General features: G+C 41.7%; 1 protein-coding gene and 1 non-coding gene across 3 annotated transcripts in view; both read right to left on the reverse strand.

Moving 5' to 3' along the window:
• The window catches only part of MICOS10 (mitochondrial contact site and cristae organizing system subunit 10), a 35973-nt gene extending 13700 nt beyond the window's left edge, over positions 1-22273 (reverse strand). The window contains exon 1 of one of the 2 annotated variants that reach the window (XM_024750022.1): positions 22122-22272. In XM_024750022.1, coding sequence (XP_024605790.1) covers positions 22122-22185 — 64 coding nt within the window. In that variant the 5' untranslated portion in view covers positions 22186-22272. Of the gene's footprint in view, positions 1-22121 lie in introns of both variants that reach the window. The other variant, XM_024750020.1, reaches the window with a different exon arrangement.
• LOC112402858 (U6 spliceosomal RNA) lies at positions 2928-3036 on the reverse strand. The gene has a single exon (XR_003003778.1). It is a non-coding gene; the product is annotated as a U6 spliceosomal RNA (small nuclear RNA).
• Positions 22274-24276: the final 2003 nt, after the last annotated feature.

Genomic DNA, 24276 nt, shown 5'->3' on the forward strand with positions numbered 1-24276 from the left:
ATAAATAAATAAATAAATAAATAAATAAAAATAAACATTGGTGCTATTTAAAAGTCATCAAATAACCTTTTAATACCAAATTCCCTTAACAAATCTAAAATATAATTTGATTTATAAAAATGCAACATCTATAATGTTTTCATGAACACCAAATAACATCACATAAAGTGAAGAGCATTTGCTAAGCACTAATGCTTCAGGATTAAATTACCTCATTACATCTTCACAATAAACTTCTCTTATTAGCCCCATTTCATAGACCAAGAAACTGAGACACAGAAAGGTCAAGTAACTTGCCTCAGGTCACATGTCTGGGATTTGAACCCAGGCAGTCTGACTCCAGAGGCCTCGTCTTTGGTCACCATGTTAACCCTGCCACCGGTGTGGCCTCCTCACAGATATAGTTATTAATCAATCTGACTTACCAAAGGAAACTAGATACCTTCCAAAATTCATCCTAGCCAACACTATGTGTGGGCATTTCCTTCATTACACAAACTGAGCACCCACTGTGTGCCAAGCACTATGATAGGCCCCAGGAAATAAGGTTCTGCTCTCAGTAAGTTCATTATTTAGTGTTAGAGCCTACTGATAATTAGAAACTCGAAGTACAAGGAACAATGACAGAAACAGGATGTGCTAGATGCACTGAGAAGGGCACGCAAACCATCCTGGAGGGTTAGAGAAGCGGGAAGGAGAGAAGGGGACGAGAGAAACGCACTACGAGGAGCTCCCGGTCACTAAATTACCGTGTGCAGTGGGAAATAAAGCCAGACAGTCTCCTATGGCAAACTACGGATCTTGGCCTCTATTACAAGCAGTAGGGAAGCAGTGTTAGAAATTAAGCAGGGAAACAACATATCAGATGTGTACTTTACAACAGCCCACTCACAGCAATGAGGACAGATTTGAAGAAGGCTCCATCCAAGATGGAGACACCAGTTAGGAGAAAGCCATTGCAGTAGGCCAGGTGGGAGCTAGGTCCACACTTCTGATTCTCCCTTCTCTGCTATCTGACTGAAAAATGTGACCCTACATACTTTGATCTGTCCTCAACACCACACTCCCCGCACCCCCTGCCTTTGTGTACTCCATGCCTAGCAGAAATGCGAGACGGTACTAAAGGTAAGCAGGACAGGTTAAAGCACAACTCTGACCAGGGATTAGGAATTTCTGAGGAGTGGGAGTGACCACACTTTATGATGATTCTTAAATAAGGGATGCTTAGGTAAAGATATAGTCATGGACAGAGATGCAGAGATGGAAAAGGGGGTCAAGTACTTTAAAAAGATACCAATGGTTTTGCAATTAAGGTAGTGTTGGTGCAAATGGTGACTATCCCAGACCAGCATTCACAAAAGTGTGGGAATGGCTTGTCTGAATTTCGGGGACCTCTGTGAGCAAGCAACTTTTTCTTTGCTGTTCAAATCTGGCTCTCAGGCTTCCCTGGTGGCGCCGTGGTTAAAAGTCCGCCTGCCAATGGAGGGGACATGGGTTCAAGCCCTGATCCAGGAAGATCCCACACGCCGCGAAACAACTAAGCCTGTGCGCCACAACTACTGAAGCCCACACACCAGGAGCCCGTGCTCTGCAACCAGAGAAGCTACCGCAATGAGAAGCCCACACACTGCAACCAAGAGTAGCCCCCGCTCGCCGCAACTAGAGAAAGCCCGCACGCAGCAACGAAGACCCAGCACAGCCATAATTAAATAAAATAAATAAAATTTTTAAATTAATTAATTTAATTTAAATGTCTTCTTAAAAATCTAGCTCTCATAAGGTGCCCAAGACTATGAGGTTTAGGAAACAGCACCCAGCTGACTTTCTATTACAGTAGTATTCTACAGTCATTCTTTCTTTTTCTGTTTTTTAAAATGTATTTATTTATTTATTTATTTATGGCTGCATTGGGTCTTCATTGCTGTGCGCGGGCTTTCTCTAGTTGCAGCGAGCGGGGGCTACTCTTCCTTAGCATAAGTACTCTACAAAGCCCCATAAATAAACCTCTCCAAATCCCTGGACTTGCATACATTAAGAAACCAAAAATTTAGTTTTCATACACTGAGTGAAGAAAAAAAGTCTTACAAAAGATAAGCTATGCACTGAAATAAAATGAACTTCAAGTTGCAATTGGAACAAGGGAAAAAAAGTCATTTTTTCAATGGTCACAGCCAATCTCTTCTGGGAAAACATAAGATTAGTAGCATTTATACTAATGTCAAGACAACGTAAGATTAGAGCAGTAATATACTGTATTTTTGCTTCTAATCAGAGGGGGATATTATAAGTTCACATACAGGCTTACGCTGAAATGGTTAAAAAAAAAAATTTCCTACAACTCATGGACTTCAATGTAGTCATCTGAAATGATGCCAAGAAACTAGCAGCTTTCTTAGGACTACCTTCCTAGTAAAAAGTGAATTATGTTGCTCAAATCATTTGCTTCAGTTAATCATTTAAAATCTATCAAAAAGGAATTCTGAGTAGTTTATATGTGCAGGTTCTGATAAACAATCAGAAACATTTGTTTCTAACATTTGTCAAAGTAGGTCTACAAATTCGTCAGCAATTATGTCAGAGTGTATAATAATTACAAATTATCCTAAGCATTCTAATGCAGGTTTAGGTTGGATAAAGGAAACGGAAGTAAAAGCAATGGATTTCAATTCCTCCCATATACACTGTTAACTATTAATCAAATTCTACCTGAAGAAATACACAATTGAAGCAACTTGGTCATGGGTCTCTATTATTTTAAACAAGCACCTGGGCCACACTGCGATCTGCCCCCACATCTGCCCTCTCTCCCAGACACATCTCACTTGTACCATTTTTCTAAATGGCTCCCCATCCTCCATTAATATTGACCATATTTTCATATCCCATATTCTTCCAAAATGTTATTCTAAGTGGTACCCCCCCCTTTTTTAAATATGGAATGCTTCACGAATTTGTGTCATCCTTGCTCGGGGGCCATGCTAACCTTCACTGTATCATTCCAATTTTTTTTAGTATATGTGCTGCAGAAGTGAGCACACCTCTTTATCCTTTATTTCTTGTTCCTATCATGCTTCCTAAAAAGCATTTCAGGGACTTCCCTGGTGGTCCAGTGGTTAAGAATCTGCCTTCCAATGCAGGGGACGCGGGTTCAATCCTTGCTCAGGGAACTAAGATCCCACATGCTGCAGGGCAACTAAGCTCACATGCCACAACTAGAGAGCCCACATGCCGCAACTACAGAGCCCACATGCTCTGAAGCCCATGCCACAAAACTAGAGAGAAGCCCTCGCACCGCAACAAAAGATCCCAAGTGCCCCAACTAAGACCCAATGCAGCCAAAAATAAATAAATAAATTTAAAAATAAATAAATAAAAAGCATTTCAAATTCACTTTCTCCACTTCTTTTAAAAAGGACAAGTTAAGGGCTTCCCTGGTGGCGCAGTGGTTGAGAGTCTGCCTGCTAAATCATTATCTAGATTCCAATGGACTTTCACTGTAAGTAATACAGTTCTTTTTTTTTTACAAGTAAGTATTTAGTCAAAAAAACAAAAAAGACCTAAAAATTATAAGCTATGCTTTCTTTAAAGTCATTCTAGGGAACTCCCTGGTGGTCCAGTGGTTAGGACTCCACGATTTCACTGCTGAGGGCGTGGGTTCAATCTCTGTTCAGGGAACTAGGATCCCAGAAGCCATGTGGTGTGGCCAAATTAAAAAAAAAAAAGTCATTCTAATTATCCTGTTTGTTCCTTTTTCTTTTTTTTCCACTTCATTTCCCATTATGTTTGTTGCTGAAAGAGTCTGTGTGTACAGATGTACTATATGTATGAATATTCGACCCTGTGTTGGGTGAGTGTAGTCTGGCAGGGCTGTGGCAGGGGAGTCGTAAAGAATGAGAAGTCTAGAGAAGTTACATTTGTCATGGGCAGGATTTCTCAACCTTGACTGCTGACATTTGGGGCTGGTACTCCTTTGTCGTGGGTGCTGTTGTTTTAGCGGCATCCCTGTCCACAACCCACCAGATGTCAGTACCCCCACTCCCCCATCCCCCAGTATGGCAACCATACATGGCACCAAACATTGCCAAATGTCCCTGGGGTGAGGGGGTACTTCACCCCCAGTCTAGGGGTTTACAGTTTATAAAATACTTTCACAACCATTAGGTTATTATCTAATCCTGGGCTTCATCAAAACCATGTAGGAATTAGCATCCCAAATTTACAGAAGAGGAAACTGAGGCTCAAAGAAGCCAAAGACTGTCCCAAGCTCACTCAGCTCAAGGCCCACCCTTTCTTTTTTGGCTGCACCATGCCAAATGGTACACGACCAGGGCTTGAACCCGGGCCACAGCAGTGAAAGCGCCAAGTCCCAACCACTAGACCACCAGGGAATTCCCAAGGCCGACTCTTCTTTCAATGTCTCACACACTGCTTTTCCAGCTGAAGGAGGTTAACACTGCAGGCCCTCAGTTTCCTCACCCTTACAGTGAGAGGCTGGACACAATTCCGTTCCTTCTTCCTCTTCTCTCTTTCAAAGCAGAAAGCCTTTCTTCCAGAGAAATCTTCTGTGAAAGCCCGGTACATTCAAAAGATAAAACTAAGCTGCTATTTGAGGAGTCCAAGTAGCAACCAGGCCCTACCCTCCTGAACCCTGTACTTGTCCCCAGATGGGCCCCACAAACTCTAGGGCTCTACAGACCACATTTTGAAAACATGATAAACTCCCCTGTTTGTTGTAACATATAAGTTATATGATTCTAGATAGCCATTTCTCAGTTAGAAATGGTCTCTAGCTGAAATAGGAAGCAAACACATTCAATAGAAATGTTATCTTAAACAGAGATCCAAACTACGTTACTGACTGGTCAGTGGTAGGAGAATGAAGACTGTGTGTGTGTGTGTGTGTGTGTGTGTGTGCGCCCCAAGTGTGTGGGACCCCAGTGACTGGGTAAATCCAGGAGGAGCTGTAAAGCAGCAGTCTCGTGGACAAATCTATCCAATATCCAGAACAGAAAGAAACAGGTTCCAAACAAATCACTCTGTATGAACAGACCCTGGGAAACACATCTCAAATTCTCCAGACATCATTTTTCCAATCTGTTAAGTGAAACGGTTGAAATCACTGTTATCAGCCTTTTTCCCCCCAAAGCATTCAAATTATTTTTCCAAATAAAATCGTATGCAGAAAACATATAAATACAACAGATCAAAGTAGAGTTGCTCTGTTTGGGCAGGGGGAGGGGACTGGGCTGAAAGCCTGACTAGAAATCCACTTGCTCGGCCTTCCCTTTTTGCTCTGTACCTAGCCCCCCTCCGCCAGTGGCAACCACTAGGGTACTTTGGAAGACATTTAAAAACCGCTAGACCAAATGAATCCCTAAGGTTCCTTCCAGCTCTAATAATCTATCATTCTGTAAGTCTATGTATTCATGGAAGTTATTCAACTGGGGCCAAACAAGGAAAGCAACAATGGGACATCACGTCCACACCAAGAGCAAATCCCATTAACTTGTCAATCAATGAGAAACTTCATTTATAGGTACCAGTGTAATTTCAAAGTTAGTGAAAAGCTTATTTAAACTAACCGATTAAATAACAAAACTAGACTTAACATATTTATTTAAAGATTATTCATAGTCCCCAACTGTAGGAACCAAATGAACTCAGTAAATAATTTTTTGAACAGAAATTGTTCTCACATTTATTTCCTTACATCATAAAAAGAGCAAAGTTAATGATCCTCCCCACCAAGCATCATTATCATTCCAAGACGTAATTTGGATAAAGTTTATTGTTTATCATTCCATTTATATAAGTAGGATCATTTATCACACATGATGTTCTAAAATTTGCTTTTCTCACTTTATGATTATCAAGGACACCTTTCAAGGACATATATATAAGACTTTTTGTGAACATGTTTTCATTTCTCCTGAGTAAATAAATACCCAGGAGTAGAATAGATGGTATGTTTAACTTTATAAGAAACTACCAGTTTTACAAAATGATTGTGCCATTATACTTTCCCAACAACAGTGTACAAGAATTCCAGTTGCTCCACATCCTAGAAAACCTTTACTGTTGTCAGTCTTTTAAACTATTTTAATGGGTGTATAGGGGTATCTCATTATGATTTTAATTTGCATTTCCCCAACACCCATTGATGTTAACATCTTTTCATATTCTTATTTGCCATTAGTATAACTTCTTTTGCAAAGAATCTTTTCAAACATTTTACCAATTTTCTTAGACGGATTGTCTTCTTATGATGAAATTTAAAAATTCTTTATTCTGGAAACAAGTCCTTTATCAGATATATGTATTGCAAATATTCTGTCCCATTCTGTGGCTTGCCGTTTTTTGTTCTCTTAATGGTGTCTTTCAAAGAGCAAGTTTTAAATTTTGATCAAATCCAGCATATCAATTTTTTTCTTTGTGATTTTGCTTTCTGTGACCTAAGTAATCTTTTTTTTTAAGGAATCTTTTTGAACTCAAGGTCACAAAGATTTTTCTCCTATGCTTTCTTTTAGAAATATTTAGTTTTAGCTTTTACATGTCTGTGATTCTTCAAGTTAATTTTTATGTATGATATGTATTTTTATGTATGATAATGAGGTTCATTTTTTTTCTCTCTATGGATACCCAGTTATTCTAGCACAATTTCTTGAAAAGATTTTCCTTTCCCCATTAAACTGCTTTGGCATCTTTGTCAAAAATGAATTGACAATATATTTATGGGTCTATTTCTAGACACTAGCCAATCTCACCGATTTATACGTGTATCCCTTCTCCAACACCACACTGTCTTGTTTACTGAAGCTTTACAGTAAGTCTTAAAATCAGGTAATGTTAGTCTTCCAACTTTGTTTTTCTTTTTAAAAATTGCTTTGGGGACTTCCCTGGCAGTTCAGTGGTTAAGACTCTGTGCTTCCACTGCAGGGGGCAAGGGTTCGATCCCTGGTTGGGGAACTAAGATCCCGCATGCCTCAGGGCACAGCCAAAAAAAAAAAAAAACACTTTGTTCTGGATTGTTTACATTTTCATGTGGATTTTTAAATGAACTTCTCAATTTCTACAAGTATCTTTGAGCATTATTTTTCTTGCTGAAAAAGAGATAATATAAACTTCCTCACTGAATTGCTAGTAGAGTAAAAAAGGGATAATATATTACTGTGCCAAATACGGTGGCACATAACAGGTATTCAATTAATGTTAACTTCCTCTCTCTTTCCCTCTCTTGGCCTTTAAATAAACAGGATCCAATCTAGCAATGCCCTAACATTTCACTAGTGGGTCAATGGCCATGGTAAAAAATTACCACTCCAAATGACTTTTATAAGTAAATATTTATATTTTCCCTTGGATTCAACACTGAAATGCACTTGCCAGAAAAAGTAATTCAGCATATTTACTAATAAACTGTTTCAGGCCACATTTTAGGAAAGCATAAAACCACAGCCAAAACAAAAATTTAAATATGTTTTCAAGTTCCATATAGTGCCTAATTACATTATTCTACAATACTAACAGAAAATTCTCCTCTAGGAAGATCACAATGTTCCATTATTCATATTGCTGCCGCAAATGGAAAAAGGATTTCTGCTCCCAAACACTATTTATAAATACATATAACAAACAAAATACAGCTACTAATTCAACAATTAACATGTACTAATTTGAAACCCAAACCTATAAACAACCAAAAACCTCTGAAGTATTTTAGTTTAGCCTAATTGATATCACTCCATGAAATGGAGAGGTATCAGTTTGCAAACACAGGCTACCAAAAGGCACTTTTTGGTGAGCCACCAATACTTTGTGGTAACCCACATTTATCAGATGAACTGATACTTAAAGAAAAACAGTAATTTGCTTTCTTTTTCCATGACTATTCAATGGCCTCTTTCAGTATAGTATTTTTTTTTGAATTTTTGAATTTTACTTTATTTCTTTTTTATACAGCAGGTTCTTACTAGTTATCTATTTTATACATATTAGTGTATACATGTCAATCCCAACCTCCCAATTCATACCACCACCACCACCAAAACCCCGCCACTTTCCCCACGTGGTGTCCATACGTTTGTTCTCTACATCTGTGTCTCTATTTCTGCCCTGCAAACCGGTTCATCTGTACCATTTTTCTAGGTTCCACATATATGCGTTAATATACGATATTTGTTTTTCTCTTTCTGACTTACTTCACTCTGTATGACAGTCTCTAGATCCATCCACGCCTCTACAAATGACCCAATTTCATTCCTTTTTATGGTTGAGTAATATTCCACTGTATATATGTACCACATCTTCTTTATCCATTAGTCTGTCAATAGGCATTTAGGTTGCTTCCATGACCTGGCTATTGTAAATAGTGCTGCAATGAACATTGGGGTGCATGTGTCTTTTTGTTTTTTTATTTTTGGCTGCATTGGGTCTTCATTGCTGTGTGCGGGCTTTCTCTAGTTGCAGTGAGCAGGGGCTACTCTTAGTTGTGGTGCGCGGGCTTCTCATTGCAGTGGTTTCTCTTGTTGTGGAGCATGGGCTCTAGGTGCACGGGCTTCAGTAGTTGTGGCACGTGGGCTCAGTAGTTGTGGCTCACAGGCTCCAGAGCGCAGGCTCAGTAGTTGTGGTGCACGTGTTTAGCCGTTCCGTGGCACGTGGGATCTTCCCAGACCAGGGATCGAACCTATGTCCCCTGCATTGGCAGGCGGATTCTTAATCACCGCGCCACCATGGAAGTCCCGCATGTGTCCTTTTGAATTATGGTTTTCTCTGGGTATATGCCCAGTAGTGGGATTGCTGGGTAATATGGTAATTCTAGTTTTTTAAGGAACCTCCATAGTGGCTGTATCAATGTACATTCCCACAAACAGTACAAGAGGATTCCCTTTTTTCCACACCCTCTCCAGCATTTGTTGTTTGTAGACTTTCTGATGATGACCGTTCTAACTGGTGTGAGGTGATACCTCACTGTAGTTTTTATTTGCATTTCTCTAATAATTAGTGATGTTGAGCAGTTGAGCAGCTCTTCACGTGCTTCTTGGCCATCTATATATCTTCTTTGAGAAATGTCTATTTAGGTCTTCTGCCCATTTTTGGATTGGGTTGTTTGTTTTTTAATATTGAGCTGCTTGAGCTGTTTATATATTTTGGAGATTAATCCTTTGTCCGTTGATTCGTTTGCAAACATTTTCTCCCCTTCTGAGGGTTGCCTTTTTGTCTTGCTTGTAGTTTCCTTTGCTTTGCAAAAGTTTTTAAGTTTCATTAGGTCCCATTTGTGTTTATTTTTATTTCCATTACTATAGGAGGTGGATCAAAAAAGATCTTGCTGTGATTTATGTCAAAGAGTGTCCCTCCTATGTTTTTCTCTAAGTGTTTTATAGTGTCCCATCTTACATTTAGGTCTCTAATCCATTTTGAGTTTATTTTTGTGTATGGTGTTAGAGAGTGTTCTAATTTCATTCTTTAACATGTAGCTGTCCAGTTTTCCCAGCACCACTTATTGAAGAGACTGTCTTTTCTCCATTGTATATCCTTGCCTCCTTTGTTATAGATTAGTTGACCAGTATAGTATTTTTTTAACATTAAAATGGTCTTAAACAATCAATTTAACTACACATAATTGATTAGAGGATGAATACACAAAACCTGCTGGTTAATTCTAAGGTAGGTCAGCTGCTAAATCATTTACTGTCCTACTTTCTTAGCAAGGAAGGCACAAGGCCAAACCCTTTCTTTTCATGAAGATGAATGTATGGCAAAGCATTAACTTTCATCTCTGTTGACAGAGCTGCATATAACCAGTGACAAATCTCAAGACATATCAGAAATTAATAAACTGCAAAATGTTACTTGGGCTCCCCTCCTGCCTCTCCTACTTGTCAACCGCAATTCCACTCTCCATTTATGTAGGTTTGACATCACCCTGACAACTCCTGCTCATGAGCCTGCATTTCAAGTTCGGTAAACATTACTGCTGTACTGTCACCATTACATCCGTCTCCATTCCACTCCTTCTGCCCCCATCTTAGTTCTGGGTTCCTCTAACCTGATCATTTCACTTATGACATGACTTTGCAATAATATACTAATACATCCCTTGCCCTTATTCTGGGCCTTTCCAATTCATTCCCATAATACTTCAGGGATCTTTCTGAAATCAGACATTCAACCACGTCACTCTTCAGCTTAACATTTAATGGTTTTTCTCAATGCTACACCAAGAGCCATACAATCCAGTAATCCCACTCCTAGGAACATACCCAAGAGAAATGAAAACATATGTCCGTATAAAAACTGGTATACTTGGTCACAGCAGCATTATTCATAATAGCGAAAAAGTGTAAACAACCTAAATGTCCATCAACTGATAAATGGATAAACAAAATGTGGTATATCCATACCATAGAATATTATTTGCTACCAGATGTCAATACTATCCAAAGTGATCTACAGATTCGATGCAATCCCTATCAAAATCCTATATTTTCTGCAGAAATAGAAAACACATCTTAAAATTCATATGGAATCTCAAGGGACCCTGAGTAGCCAAAATAATCTTGAAAAAGAACAAACCAAGAGACAAATTTCCTGATTTCAAAACTTACTACAAAGCTACAGTTATCAAAACAATGTAGTACTGGGAATTCCCTGGTGGTCCAGTGGTTAGAACTCAGAGCTTTCACTGCCGTGGGTCCGGGTTCAACCCCTGGTCAAGGAACTAAGATCTCTCAAACCACACGGCACAGTCAAAAAAAAAAAAAAAAAAAAAACAGTGTAGTACTGGCATAAAGACAGACAGATAGACCAATGGAATAGACAGCCCTGAAATAAACCCTTGCACATATGGTCAAATGGTTTTTGACAAGGGTGCCAAGATCATTCAGTGGGGAAAGACCTGTCTTTTCAACAAATGGTTCTGGGAAAACTGGATATCCACATGCAAAACAAATGAAATCAGACTCTCCTTATCTGGCACCATATACAAAAATTAACAGAATAGGGCTTCCCTGGTGGTGCAGTGGTTGAGGGTCCGCCTGCCGATGTAGGGGACGCGGGTTCGTGCCCTGGTCCGGGAGGGTCCCGCATGCCGTGGAGCGGCTGGGCCCGTGAGCCATGGCCGCTGAGCCTGCGCGACCGGAGCCCGTTCTCCACAACGAGAGAGGCCACAACAGTGAGAGGCCCGCATACCGCAAAAAAAAAAAAAATAAAAAAATTAACTGAACACAGTTCAAACACCGGAAAGACTATAAGACTCTAAGAGGAAACACAGGGCAAAAACATCACCACATTGGATTTGGCAATGATTTCTTGGATATGAAATCATACAGATACATATATCGGTCTCTGCCTCCAGTTCCTGGCAGAGAGCTCTTAAATCCCTTAGAACTTCCTGGGTGATAGGTGTGTCTTTTACTCTAATGAGGCGACTCTTGATGGGTTCCTGCATAGCTTCAGGATGAGGGCTGATCACCGGAAAGACCAAGTCACGCTTGGAATTTTCAGCCTCATCCCCCATCCTCCAAGAAGGGGAGAGGGGCTGGAGATTGAGTTAATGATTAATCATGTCTTCATGATGAAGCTTCCGAAAAATCCCAAAAGTATGGGGTTCTGAGAGCTTCCAGGATGGTGAACACATCTACATGCCAGGAGGGCTACATGCCAGGAGGGAGGTGTACCCCACCTCCACAGAAACAGAAGCTCCTGTGCTTGGGACCCTTCAGGACCTCACCAAATGTATCTCTTCATCTGGCTGTTCATTCACATTCTTTAGTATCCTTGGTAATAAACTGGTAATCTACTAAATAAACTGCTTTCCTGAGCTCTGTGAGCCATTCTAACAAATTATTGAACCCTAAGAGGAAATCATGGGAACCTCTGATTCATAGCCAGTCAGTCAGAAGCGTAGGTAACAATCTGGACTTCTGATTGGCATCTGAAGTGAGAGTCTTAGGGGACTAAGCCCTTAACTCACAGGGTCTGTGCTATCCTGTTATTGTCAGAATTGAACTGTGTAATGGAGCACCCAGCTGGTGTCAGAGAATATCTTGGTGTGGAAAACCCACACATCTGCCATCAGAAGTACTGTCAGTATGAGAGTAGATGAGAAACAAGATTTTTGCTGCTCAGACACCAAAAGCACAGTCAACAAAAGAAAAAATTGACAAACTGGACTTCATAAAAATTTTTTAATTTTGTGCACCAAAAGATAATACCAGCAGAGCAAAAAGGTATCCCACATACGTGGGAGAAAATATTTGCAAATCACAGATCCAATAAAGGATTAATATCAAGAATATACAGAGATGGGACTTCCCTTGTGGCACAGTGGTTAAGAGTCCGCCTGCCAGTGCAGGGGACACGGGTTCAAGCCCTGGTCCGGGAAGATGCCGCAGAGCAACTAAGCCCATGTGCCACAACTACTGCGCCTGTGCTCTAGAGCCGGAAAGCCACAACTACTGAGCCCGCGTGCTGCAACTACCGAAGCCTGCGTGCCTAGAAGCCTGTGACCGCAACAAGAGAAGCCACTGCAATGAGAAGCCCGCGCACCACAACGAAGAGTAGCCCCCGCTCGCCACAATTAGAAAAAGCTCATGCGCAGCAACAAAGACCCAACGCAACCAAAAATAAATAAATATTTTAAAAAAGAATATATAGAGAAATCCTAAATGCAACAACAACAAAAATAATTCAAAGACGGACAAAGGGGGCTTCCCTGGTGGCACAGTGGCTAAGAATCTGCCTGCCAATGCAGGGGACATGGGTTCGAATGCTGGTCCAGGAAGATCCCACATGCTGTGGAGCAACTAAGCCCGTGAGCCACAACTACTGAGCCTGCGCTCTAGAGCCCGTGAGCCACAACTACTGAGTCCACGAGCCACAATTACTGAAGCCCGCACGCCTAGAGACCATGCTCCACAACAAGAGAAGCCACCAGTGAGAACCATGCGCACCCCAAAGAAGAGTAGCCCCCACTCGCCACAACTAGAGGAAGCCCGCGCACAACAAAGACCCAACGCAGCCAAAAATAAATAATAATAAAAAAAATGGACAAAGGACTTGAACTGACATTTCTCCAAAGAAGATAGACAAATGGCCAATAAGTATATGAAAAGATGCGCTGAACATCACTAATTATTAGAGAAATGCAAATCAAAGTTACAATGAGATACTACCTTACATTGATTAGGATGGCTACTGTTAAAAAAATTTTTTTTAAAGAAAAGAACAAATGTTGGTGAAGATGTGAAGAAACTGCGACTCTTGGGCAGTATAAGAATGTAAAATGGTACAGCCACAACGGGCTTCCCTGGTGGCACAGGGGTTAAGAATCTGCCTGCCAATGCAGGGGACTCGGGTTCGAGCCCTGGTCCGGGAAGATCCCATATGCCGCAGAGCAACTAAGCCTGTGTGCCACAACTACTGATCCTGCACTCTAGAACCTGCGAGCCACAACTACTGACCCCGCGAGCAACAACTACTGAAGCCCGCAGGCCTAGAGCCCATGCTCCACAACAAGAGAAGCCACTGCAATGAGAAGCCCGCGCACTGCAACAAAGAGTAGCCTCCACCAGCCGCAACTAGAGAAAGCCCGTGCTCAGCAAGGAAGACCCAACACAGCCTAAATAAAAAAATAAATAGAGTAAACCCTGAAGACATTATACAAAGTGAAATAAGCCAATCTCAAAAAGACAAATACTGTACGATTCTACTTACATGAGGTACTTAAGAGTAGTCAAAATCACAGAGGCAGAAAGTAGAGTGGTGGTTGTCAGGGGCTGGGAGGTATGGGCAGGAGTAGAGAGTTATTAACTGGGTACAGAGTTTCAGTTTTACAAGATGAAGAGTTATGGAGATAGACGATGGTAATGAGTGTACAGCACTGTGAACATATTTAATACTATTTAGTGGTACACCTAAAGATGGTTAAGATGGTCAATTTAAAAATGTTTTTATTTAAGTTAAAATTTAAAAAATTTTATTGAAATATAGTTGATTTACAATGTGTTAGTTTTGGGTATACAGCAAAGTGATTCAGTTTTATATATGTATATGTATACAGCAGAGTGATTCAGTTATACATATGTATATACTTTTTCAGGTTCTTTTCCATTATAGGCTATTACAAGATATTGAATATAGTTCCCAGTGCTATACAGTAGGTCCTTGTTGTTCATCTATTTTATATATAGTAGTGTGTATAGGTTAATCTCAAACTCCTAATTTATCCCCCCCATAAAACAGTAAATTTTGTTATTTGTATTTTATCACAATTAAAAAATATATATTGAGGGAAAATACCCCTCAAGACTATGAGGATTAAATGAGATAATGTAACATGCTTAGCACAGTGTCTGGCACATAGTAAGTGCTCAATAAATGGTAGCCATTATCATCACTCCCGGAAGGAGCCAAAGTCTCTCCTCTGGGATGATGCCTGGACAGTTTCTGAGACCTGAAATGCAGACCTCCACCAGGTCCACCTACTAAACACCTAAGATGGAATTCTCTAAGACAGAATTCCAAAGTCTCCACCTCCTTTTCACATTCCTCAATAAGATAAGCCCCTCAAGGGTAGGCCCAGTGCCTATTCATCTGTCCACCCCTCCCCCGAGATTTCCACAATGCCTGGTATTAAATTGCTTAGAGAAGTATACATTAATTATTACTACTATGTATATAAAACTGGAATACCAATTGTCGGACTTCCACACCACCCACAATAGCCGTGATAGGAGCAAATGTGTTATTTTAACTTATGATTGCTATCCTTCATTCACATGCCTGCAGTTAGTATTTACCAAGTACAGGTAATGTACTAACCACTGTACAGAGATTATCTCATTTTATCATCACTTGTAAACAACTACCATTTTATAGTTGAGGAAACTGAGGCACAGAGAGGTAATTATTGGTACATTTATTTCTAATGCAAAAAATCAGGCAAAAGAAAAGGAAAGGCATGTGAATGCTATCACAGTCCATTAAATGGAATACATTCTAGTGGCTGCTTATAAATGTCCATGGCTTGCATTTTTCCTTATGCTTAATACACCTGGCTTGCAAGGACAGCCTTTTTCAGGAAAGTATCATGGCATTGGTCAACCCCTCTCCCAACCATGACATCTCTTTCTCCTCTTTTAGATTTTCTGGCCAATACATGTATTATTAAGACTAGATATTCCTGGGACTTCCCTGGTGGCGCAGCGGTTAAGAATCCACCTGCCAACGCAGGGGACATGGGTTCGAGCCCTGGTCCGGGAAGACCCCACATGCTGCAGAACAACTAAGCCTGTGTGTTGTAACTACTGAGCCTGCGCTCTAGAGCCCACAAGCCACAAATACTGAGCCCGCCTGCTGCAACTACTGAAGCCCGTGCACCTAGAGCCCATGCTCTGCAACAAGAGAAGCCACCGCAATGAGAATCCCGTGCACCACAACGAAGAGTAGCCCCGACTCGCCGCAACTAAAGCCCCCGCACATCAACTAAGACCCAACACAGACAAAAATAAATTAATTAATTAAAATTTTTAAAAAAAAGGCTAGATATTCCTTACTCTGGTCTCAAAGTGGGAGTGAAATGTGGGGGAGAAGGGACATAGCCAATTTCACAGTTTTTTCACATTAAGGATTCCCAAGGCCTCCAAATGAATCCACAAAGTACTGGAACAAGATTCTCCTCAAAGCTTCCTCCAGTAAATCTGGGGCCATAGCTTCTGCCACACAGACATCAACTTGGTCGTGAGGTCACAGCCTGCCAGCACAGGCCTTCTGCATTCGAGAGTGAGTTGTAACAGCACTCTAAGGGCAATGACAGTGCTTCTATGACCTACACTTGCAGGGCTTAGATATTCTCAAATTGCAGGTAAGGACCTCCATAAGTCTCATAAACTCTGATTTTCTCATCTCTTAGGATCTTATTTCCCCTGGGAAACGGAAAATAGATAAATCCTCCCATCCAGTCCGAGTGACAAGCAAAGGTGAGCGCATCAGCTCTGTCCCAGAGCTATTAAGACTCCTGTGTTAGCACAAGACTAGGCCTCCTATTCCCATTAGCAAGAATGTGTGTCTTATTCATGTGGGTACACACAGGACTAACTAGTCAGTACGTACAAGGAAAATATCAATAAATGGCACAGCCCTTGAGCAGAGTGGGAAAGAAAACCAGAGCATGCAATAAATCTGATAAAACAAAAATAAATTCATAAAATTAGCAAAAGCCATTAATGACGCATTCACATAAACTAATGGAACATGCTATTCATAAAACGTAATATTCTTCACTCCTTTTTAATTTCCTGCAATAAGGCTTTGGCAGTACCACTTAAACCAACATCATGCTCTACTTGTTTAAATAAAAAAGTGCTCTCTGGTTTATGTTTCTTGGTTGACTACTCCCAAATATTTCTAATACTACTTTATTATTAAGATTACCGACAATAATTTACATGCCCAGATGAAATTAAAAGTTGGCAAAAGTTCCAAGAGTACAAGGACACATGATCAAAGTGTGAACTGGCAGAAATTCACATGAAATGTACCCTAGTTGGACTTTTAAAATTTAAATGCTAATTCATTCAGTTAATAAAGACACTGAGTAGCAGATACAGGCTGAGCACAGAGTCTACAAAATTCTCAGCAACACATATCATTCATTTAACAATAGTTACTGTATGCCTCCTCTATCCCAGGGGCTGGGGGTCGACAGTGAACAGAATAGTCTCTGGTTCTCACGAAGTTTACATTCTAGGGAGGAGGGACAATCAAGTAAAGAAACAAATTGCAAATTCCAGATGGTGATAAGAGCTATTAAGAAAAATTAGTGGGGCTTCCCTGGTGGCACAGTGGTTCAAAATCTGCCTGCCATCTACCCTGAGAAAACCATAATTCAAAAAGAGTCATGTACCACAATGTTCATTGCAGCACTATTTACAATAGCCAGGACATGGAAGCAACCTAAGTGTCCACTGACAGGTGAATGATAGAGATGTGGCACATATATACAATGGAATATTACTCAGCCATAAAAAGAAACAAAATTGAGTTATCTGTAGTGAGGTGAATGGACCTAGAGACTGTCACACAGAGTGAAGTAAGTCAGAAAGAGAAAAACAAATACCATATGCTAACACATATATATGGAATCTAAAAAAAAAAAAAATGGTTCTAAGAACCTAGGGTCAGGATAGGAATAAAGATGCAGATGTAGAGAATGGACTTGAGGACACAGGGAAGGGGAAGGGTAAGCTGGGATGAAGTGAGAGAGTGGCATGGACATATATACACTACCAAATGTAAAATAGATAGCTAGTGGGAAGCAGCCACATAGCACAGGGAGATCAGCTCGGTGCTCTGTGACCACCTAGAGGGGTGGGATAGGGAGGGTGGGAGGGAGATGCAAGAGGGAGGAGATTTGGGGATATATGTATATGTATAGCTGATTCACTTTGTGATACAGCAGGAACTAACACACCACTATAAAGGAATTATACTCCAATAAAGGTGTTAAAAAAAACGCCTGCCGGCGCAGGGGACACAGGTTCGAGCCCTGGTCCAGGAAGGTCCCACATGCCGCAGAGCAACTAAGCGCATACGCCACAACTACTGAGCCTGCGCTCTAGAGACTGCGAGCCACAACTACTGAGCCCGCATGCCACAACTACTGAAGCCCGCATGCCTAGAGACTGTGCTCCGCAACAAGAGAAGCCACCACCACAAGAAGCCCAGGCACAGCAACAAAGAGTAGCCCCCGCTCGCTGCAACTAGAGAAAGACGGCGCACAGCAAAGACCCAACACAGCCAAAAATAAAATAAAATAAAATTAATTAATTTTTAAAAAAAGCTTTAAAAGAATTTAGTGATGTGATGGAGAATAAATAGGACACCTAGGAACTTCTTAAATGCTAACAATGTTATTATTATTTTTTAAAGACATTAGTCTCAAACCTTATGGATGAACTAGGGAGAAAGGAAAAATCTGAGGAGAAGAAAGGAAAAGAAAGGAACAAGAAGTGAAAGAAGAGAGAAACATGTTTAACAAACAATGGCCTGTTGTGCCTATTACAGGGAGGCAGTGTGTTTTGTTTTGTTTCTTTGAGTCAGTGAGCTCAATACACCAGGTCAAACCATATTAGAAATCTTCCATCCCACATACTCCTATTACACACAAATAAATAGATATTTTTAAACCAGAATATGGGGGAAATAGAACTGCTTTCCCTATGATAGGAAAGGAGAGGTGGTATTTATAAATAAATGTAGTTCTTCCTATAGGACAAAATCATATGAGAACATTACTCAAGCTTCAGAGTAAATCCTTGAAGTACAATTTTTAAAACAACTTGTGTCTAAAGTACATGCTTATGAGGGCTCTTTAACTCAGCTGTACAATATCTAGGCTAAACATGAGCAATTAAAATAGTCATTTTTCAGCAAATCGGTGGGAAAAGAATGAAAACACTTAATTATAAGGTGCCAAACAGAGAAGTGCTCACCAGGGGAGCTGTCCATTCACCTTGACCTCCCTTCAGTCTCTCTGAAGCCAGAGAATATGAAATTATCAATATGCAGCTGAAAGCTTGCCTTGGCCCTTCTTCCCTGCCTACATCTTCTACAAAACCTCTATCTTATTATGGCAGGCTGCCGTTCCTGAGTCTCCATCTCCATTTTGAAGTACTAGAAAAGCAAGCAGCCAAAGAAACTTGCTTCTAAAGAGTTCTATAACCTCTGTAACTTCTAAAGAGTTCTATAACTTCTAAAGAGTTCTATAACCTCACTGCCTATAGGAATAGGAACTAACACACTCATAGAGAAGACTGTTCATTCCAGGGACTTCCCTGGTGATCCAGTGGTTTAGAATCTGCCTTCCAATGCAAGGGATGCAGGTTCAATCCCTGGTCGGGTAACTAAGATCCCACATGCCGCGGGGCAACTAAGCCCGCAGACTCTAGAGCCCATGCACCACAACTAGAGAGAAGCCCGCGTGCTATAACAAAAGATCCTGCATGCCGCAACAAAGACCTAAGGCAGCCAAAAAAAAAGTGTTCATTCCATAGTCTCAAATACCTCTTAGACGAAAGTCCCCCAAAATTACACTTCCATGCTTCATTTCTCATATGCCCTTTCTCTACGTCCATTACTTCAGGGACAACCCCCTCAAAATCTGAACTCAGCTTCTCCCTCAAAATTAAAAACTTCTTCTCAACCTCATTATCGTTCTCAAACAGATTCAACCATGTAAGCAGAAAAACAATCAAAATTATGAGCTTTTTTTCTCACTACAGTCTCTCTCCTGCCACCTCACATGATCAGTTACTAAGTCTTATATGTAACTTAGTCTAATGAGGTGCACATGCACCCCTCCTGCTTTACTTCCAAATTCTTATCAATGACATCACCACTTAACCAAGTTCTAACCTTGGAGTCCTCTTTATAAGAAATGAAACGAGGCAAAGTTAACCCAGTTGGAGAGAAGATAAAGAAAACAGCATTTATTGAGTTCCTACTATGTACCTGGCACTGTGCTAGCCCAGGAGGTGGGTATTACTATCTCTTCTTTATAAATGAGGGATAAAGTTTGAAGTTTCTCAAACAGACCCATTCCTTTCTGGTCTAACAGTTCAGACTTTTATCACTTCACATTCACAGTACTGTTAGCCTCCTCTACTCCTGATTTGTTCTATATAAAACACTGCCAGGACAATCATACCAAAATTCCATTTACATCACGTAAGTTCCCTGTTGAGGGCACTGAAATGCCTTCTCTTTCCCTATCTGCCCACTGACTGGCCCATAGCTCAGTACATATCTGTTACTTAAAACCATCTCATGGGCTTCCCTGGTGGCGCAGCGGCTGAGAATCTGCCTGCTAATGCAGGGGACACGGGTTCGAGCCCTGGTCTGGGAGGATCCCACATGCCGCGGAGCAACTAGGCCCGTGAGCCACCACTACTGAGACTGCACGTCTGGAGCCTCTGCTCTGCAACGAGAAGCCGCGATAGTGAGAGGCCCGCACACCGCTATGAAGAGTGGCCCCCGCTTGCCACAACTAGAGAAAGCCCTCGCACAGAAACAAAGACCCAACACAGCAAAAATAAATTAATTAATAAACTCCTACCCCCAACATCTAAAAAAATCTCATGATTCCCTACTAGCCTCGACTTACTGAGCCCTGGGAGCAGAAAGTAATAGATTTTTAAGACAAAGGTGCTGAATATGCAGAATGCATGTGAAAAAGTCAAAGCCAACTCAAAAGCCTTCAAGGTAAAGTAGAATCTCTCTAAGGTAATCCACAATTCTGACTCCACTCAAACCAGCCTTGTTTAGGGAGTAGAAGGGTGCTGAAATTAGAATGCCTGGGTCTAACCCCAGCTCCTCCACTCCTAGCCACTTAACCTCTCCGTGCTTCAATTCCTCCTCCATAAAAGTTCAACCAGCCTCTGCTCAAGTTCTTCCACTCTCCCTGACTACCCAAGCCCAAGTCATTATCCAAAGCTCTACTAAAGGCCCACTTCCCTCAACCCACCACTCCATTTACTTGATTTATAATAACAGCTCTGCAGCAAAAAGTCTAAATAACTTATTTTAGTTTTTATCTGTAATCATATATCACCATGCTTCATTTAATTATTCCACCTGTGTATGCCCCACCAATGTCCCACTCATGAATGACACACACTACTTACTGCCTCAGGTGATCAGCAGTGGCACAGTATCAATATTAACAATTATTACTACCACCATTTACTGAATATATAGTAAGTGCCAGGCATTGTGCAAGTATCTTGTGTACTTTTCTGTCCTTCAGTCTTCATAATCCTTTTAGGTAAATCTATCTCTTTATCCCCATTTCACAGTTAAGGAAGCCTCTACATAAACTCACTCATTTAATCCTCAAAACAACTCTGTGAGATAGCAATATTATTGCCAATTTACAAATGAGTAAGCAGGCACAGAGAGGTAAGATAACTTGCCCGAAATCACACAGCCGGTAAGTGGTGAATTCGAGGATGAAGGGGTAGCTGTGATAAATTACTTCATTTACTGACTCATTCTCAACATTTTTTATCAAGCACTCTTCTGGGAGCTGAGGCTCCAGCAGTGAATGAACCAGAAAACATCCCTGCTCTCATGGACCTTACAATTTTATTTCTTTTCCAACACTTTCATTCAAGGGCACAATCCTAAATCCTCTTAAATACTTTTTTAAGATTTCCATACAAAAATATCAAAATTAGATAATAAAAATTAGTATTGAAGAAAAGTATGGTACTTGAAGCCAGAAAACCTGGGTTAAATTCCCAACTTTGTCATTGATTTGGCCCTGGGCAAATCCCTTCACTTGACTCTCAATTTCATGACTTATATTAAATAATGTATTAAGTTGCACACCCAGCACAGAGTCTGGCACTTAGTGAGTTTCCCTCTTTCCCTCTCCCCTCCAAGCAGTGACTTCATAATTTTTGTGTCGTCCCTGAGCACGTGTTAAAAGGCTACACCGAGTTACACTAAGGGCTGAAAAGTTACCAATCACTACCTTACTTTCCAAGGCAATTCTAATTCCAGATCACCATCACTATGTCTCGGATTTCAGGCCCCAGACTACTCTGATGCCTATAAACCAGGTTACAATTCGGGAATGACAACAACTCACGTTAAAGCCTGACAATATCTATAAAATGCTCCCGATGACCTTCTTAGAGGGCACTTTTGATTCAGCAGAGGAGGAATGTGGCCTCCAGGCCAAGCTGCACGCCCCGTGCGAGAGATGTGACACGAGGGAGGAGAATTTCCAGCCTCCAGCCCAAGGTTGCGCCCTGCATACTGCTTCAACTCGCAGAGCTCCCCAACTCTCCTGCCACCTGCCAACCCGACCCCCACCTCCTCGGGGCTGCCTCTCCACCCCTCCCTCCTCGGGCAGCCGCCCAGGCTCCTGGAGCCCGCGTCCCCAGCCGCCGTAGTGACCTCCCGCCCGGGCCCGGACAGCTCTCCCTGGCCTGAGGGGCTGGAACAGGCCAAACGGCCTGACCTCTCCCGGGGCTTCTCCTCCGCCCTCCGGGTCAGCGGAGCCTTGAGCCAACTTATTGGCTCCGGGTGGGGCCTGCCGGAGACGAGGAACCCCTTACCTATCTTCACGACGGCATCCGCCAAGCACCGGTCCCACTTCCTGCCGAGCTCCGAATCCGACATGTTCCCCACCCGCAGTTCCAGCTTTCCGGACCGTCGGGCCCCGCGCTCAAACCCCAGGCAACTATCGCGAGAGCCGCCTCCGTTCCCAGGCCCGGAAGGCCGACGACGGCCCGCCAGATATCGCGAGATGATCTGACAGCTTCCGTACTTTCCGGTTTTTTTTTCAGTTGGTCGTCTAGGTGACGGGTTGCCTGGAGGCCAGAGGTGACACTGACCTTGGAGCCGCGCCTACCTAAGGGTTGCGAGGCAGACAGGTTTCCTAGGCGGCATCCAGAGCCCTGTCTGGAAGGTCCTTCCACAACACCAACTCCCGACGTTGGCCTTGGAAATTCCCAGGGCAAGTGAGGGCACAGCGCTGGATCTATTCATTCATTTACTCGTCTTGGCTTTTTCTCCTCCCTCATTCACTCATTTATTGCAGTGGAACTCCCGCCTTCACCACCAACACAGAAATTGCTCTGGCAAACGTCACCTATTGCGGGGACTTCCCTGGTGGTCCAGTGAGTAAGACGAAGCGCTTCCATTGTAGGGGGCGGGGTTCGATCCCTGGCCGGGGAGCTAGATCCCACGTGCATGCCGCAACTAAGTGTCCTCCTGCAACAACTAAAAAGGAAAGATCCCTCATGCAGCAAGGAAGATCCCGCGTGCAGCAACTAAGACCCGGCGCAGCCTAAATAAATAAATAAATATTAAAAAAAAAAGTCACCTATTGCCAAATAAAGTGGACGCTTTTTGATCTCTGTACAGCATTGGACACAACTGCTGTCTCTTTCCTGATCCTCCTTGTCTCCGCCTTCTCTTTTATATATTTGACTCCCAAGACACCAATCTTTCCTAATTATCCTCTTCTGACTCTTCTCCTTACGGGGTCCATCCAGGGCTGTTTTTCTTTGCAGCTAGTTAAGAGTCTTGGTTTGCTGGGTTCCATCAATCCTCTTTACATACGCTCCCTGAGTAATTGCAAACAGTGCCAAATTCTATCTCCAGATCAAGCTTCCTATTCATACTTCAGCCTCTTTGCTGGTGTCCTTTAGTTTTCCCTTCCCGTTTCCATCCTCCATCCTACCAACAAATACAGTTTTGACTCTATTATTCCTCTGATTAGAAGCTGTCAATGACTCCTATTCATCTACTGGTTATATTCAACCTGCAACAATTCATTCTAGGAAACCTGCACTAATAGAACTTGGAGCCCACTTTCATCCATCCACTAGTAGAGCATGGAGCCTCCCTCCATCTTCTTACTGTCGCAGGAGCTCACCTACCCCACAGGATTCTCTACATTGTATTGAAACATCTCTTTACAGATGTTTGTATCTGCCAGTAAAACTAGAAGCTCATTAAAGGCCTGAGCTGCCCCTTCTTCATCTGCACACTCCCAGTTCAGAGCACAAGGCCTTGGACAGTAGGATCTTCTATGAAATATATGAACTGAATTGAATTCATTTACCCATATACTTATTTATTCTTGACATCTTTAACAGCAGAAACACTGTTCTAGTCCTTGCTATGACAGAACCACTTCCTTCAGGAAGCCTTCTTCCATGACATGACCATCCTTCATCCATCGCAACTGAACTACATATCAGACTATATTGTAATTGTTTGTGTGTCTCTTGGATGTGACTGTGAGCTCCTTGAGAATGGGGGCTGTGCCATTTCTATATCCTGATGACCAGGAGAGAGCCTAGTATATATTGGATTTTCAATAACTCCTTTTCGAATGGATGTAAGAATGAATATATAAATGATTGATCCGTTGAGTTAGAGAGAGGAAAAAAACGTCTCTGTTCTGGGGGAACTTTATAGTGTAGCATTTATGTTGAAAAAGAGAAGGAAAATTAACTTCACTAAATACAAATGATGTGTCACAAATACCACCAGGCATCTCATGTACTTTAATTTATCCTCACAGCAAGTTGAGATTAGGATCTTCATTTTCGCAGATTTGGAAACTGAGTCTCAGAGATGTTAAGTAATGTGGAAGATGCACAAGGCTCTGCACTGTGTAGATTTAGAAACTGACAGAGGCATTTTTATTGGATTCAAGAGAGTTGTGAATTTTTGTAGAAGGCAGAGAGCAAATTACGA

This window comes from Neophocaena asiaeorientalis, unplaced genomic scaffold (genome assembly GCF_003031525.2).
Source record: "Neophocaena asiaeorientalis asiaeorientalis breed wild unplaced genomic scaffold, Neophocaena_asiaeorientalis_V1.1 scaffold275, whole genome shotgun sequence".
NCBI lineage: Eukaryota > Metazoa > Chordata > Mammalia > Artiodactyla > Phocoenidae > Neophocaena > Neophocaena asiaeorientalis.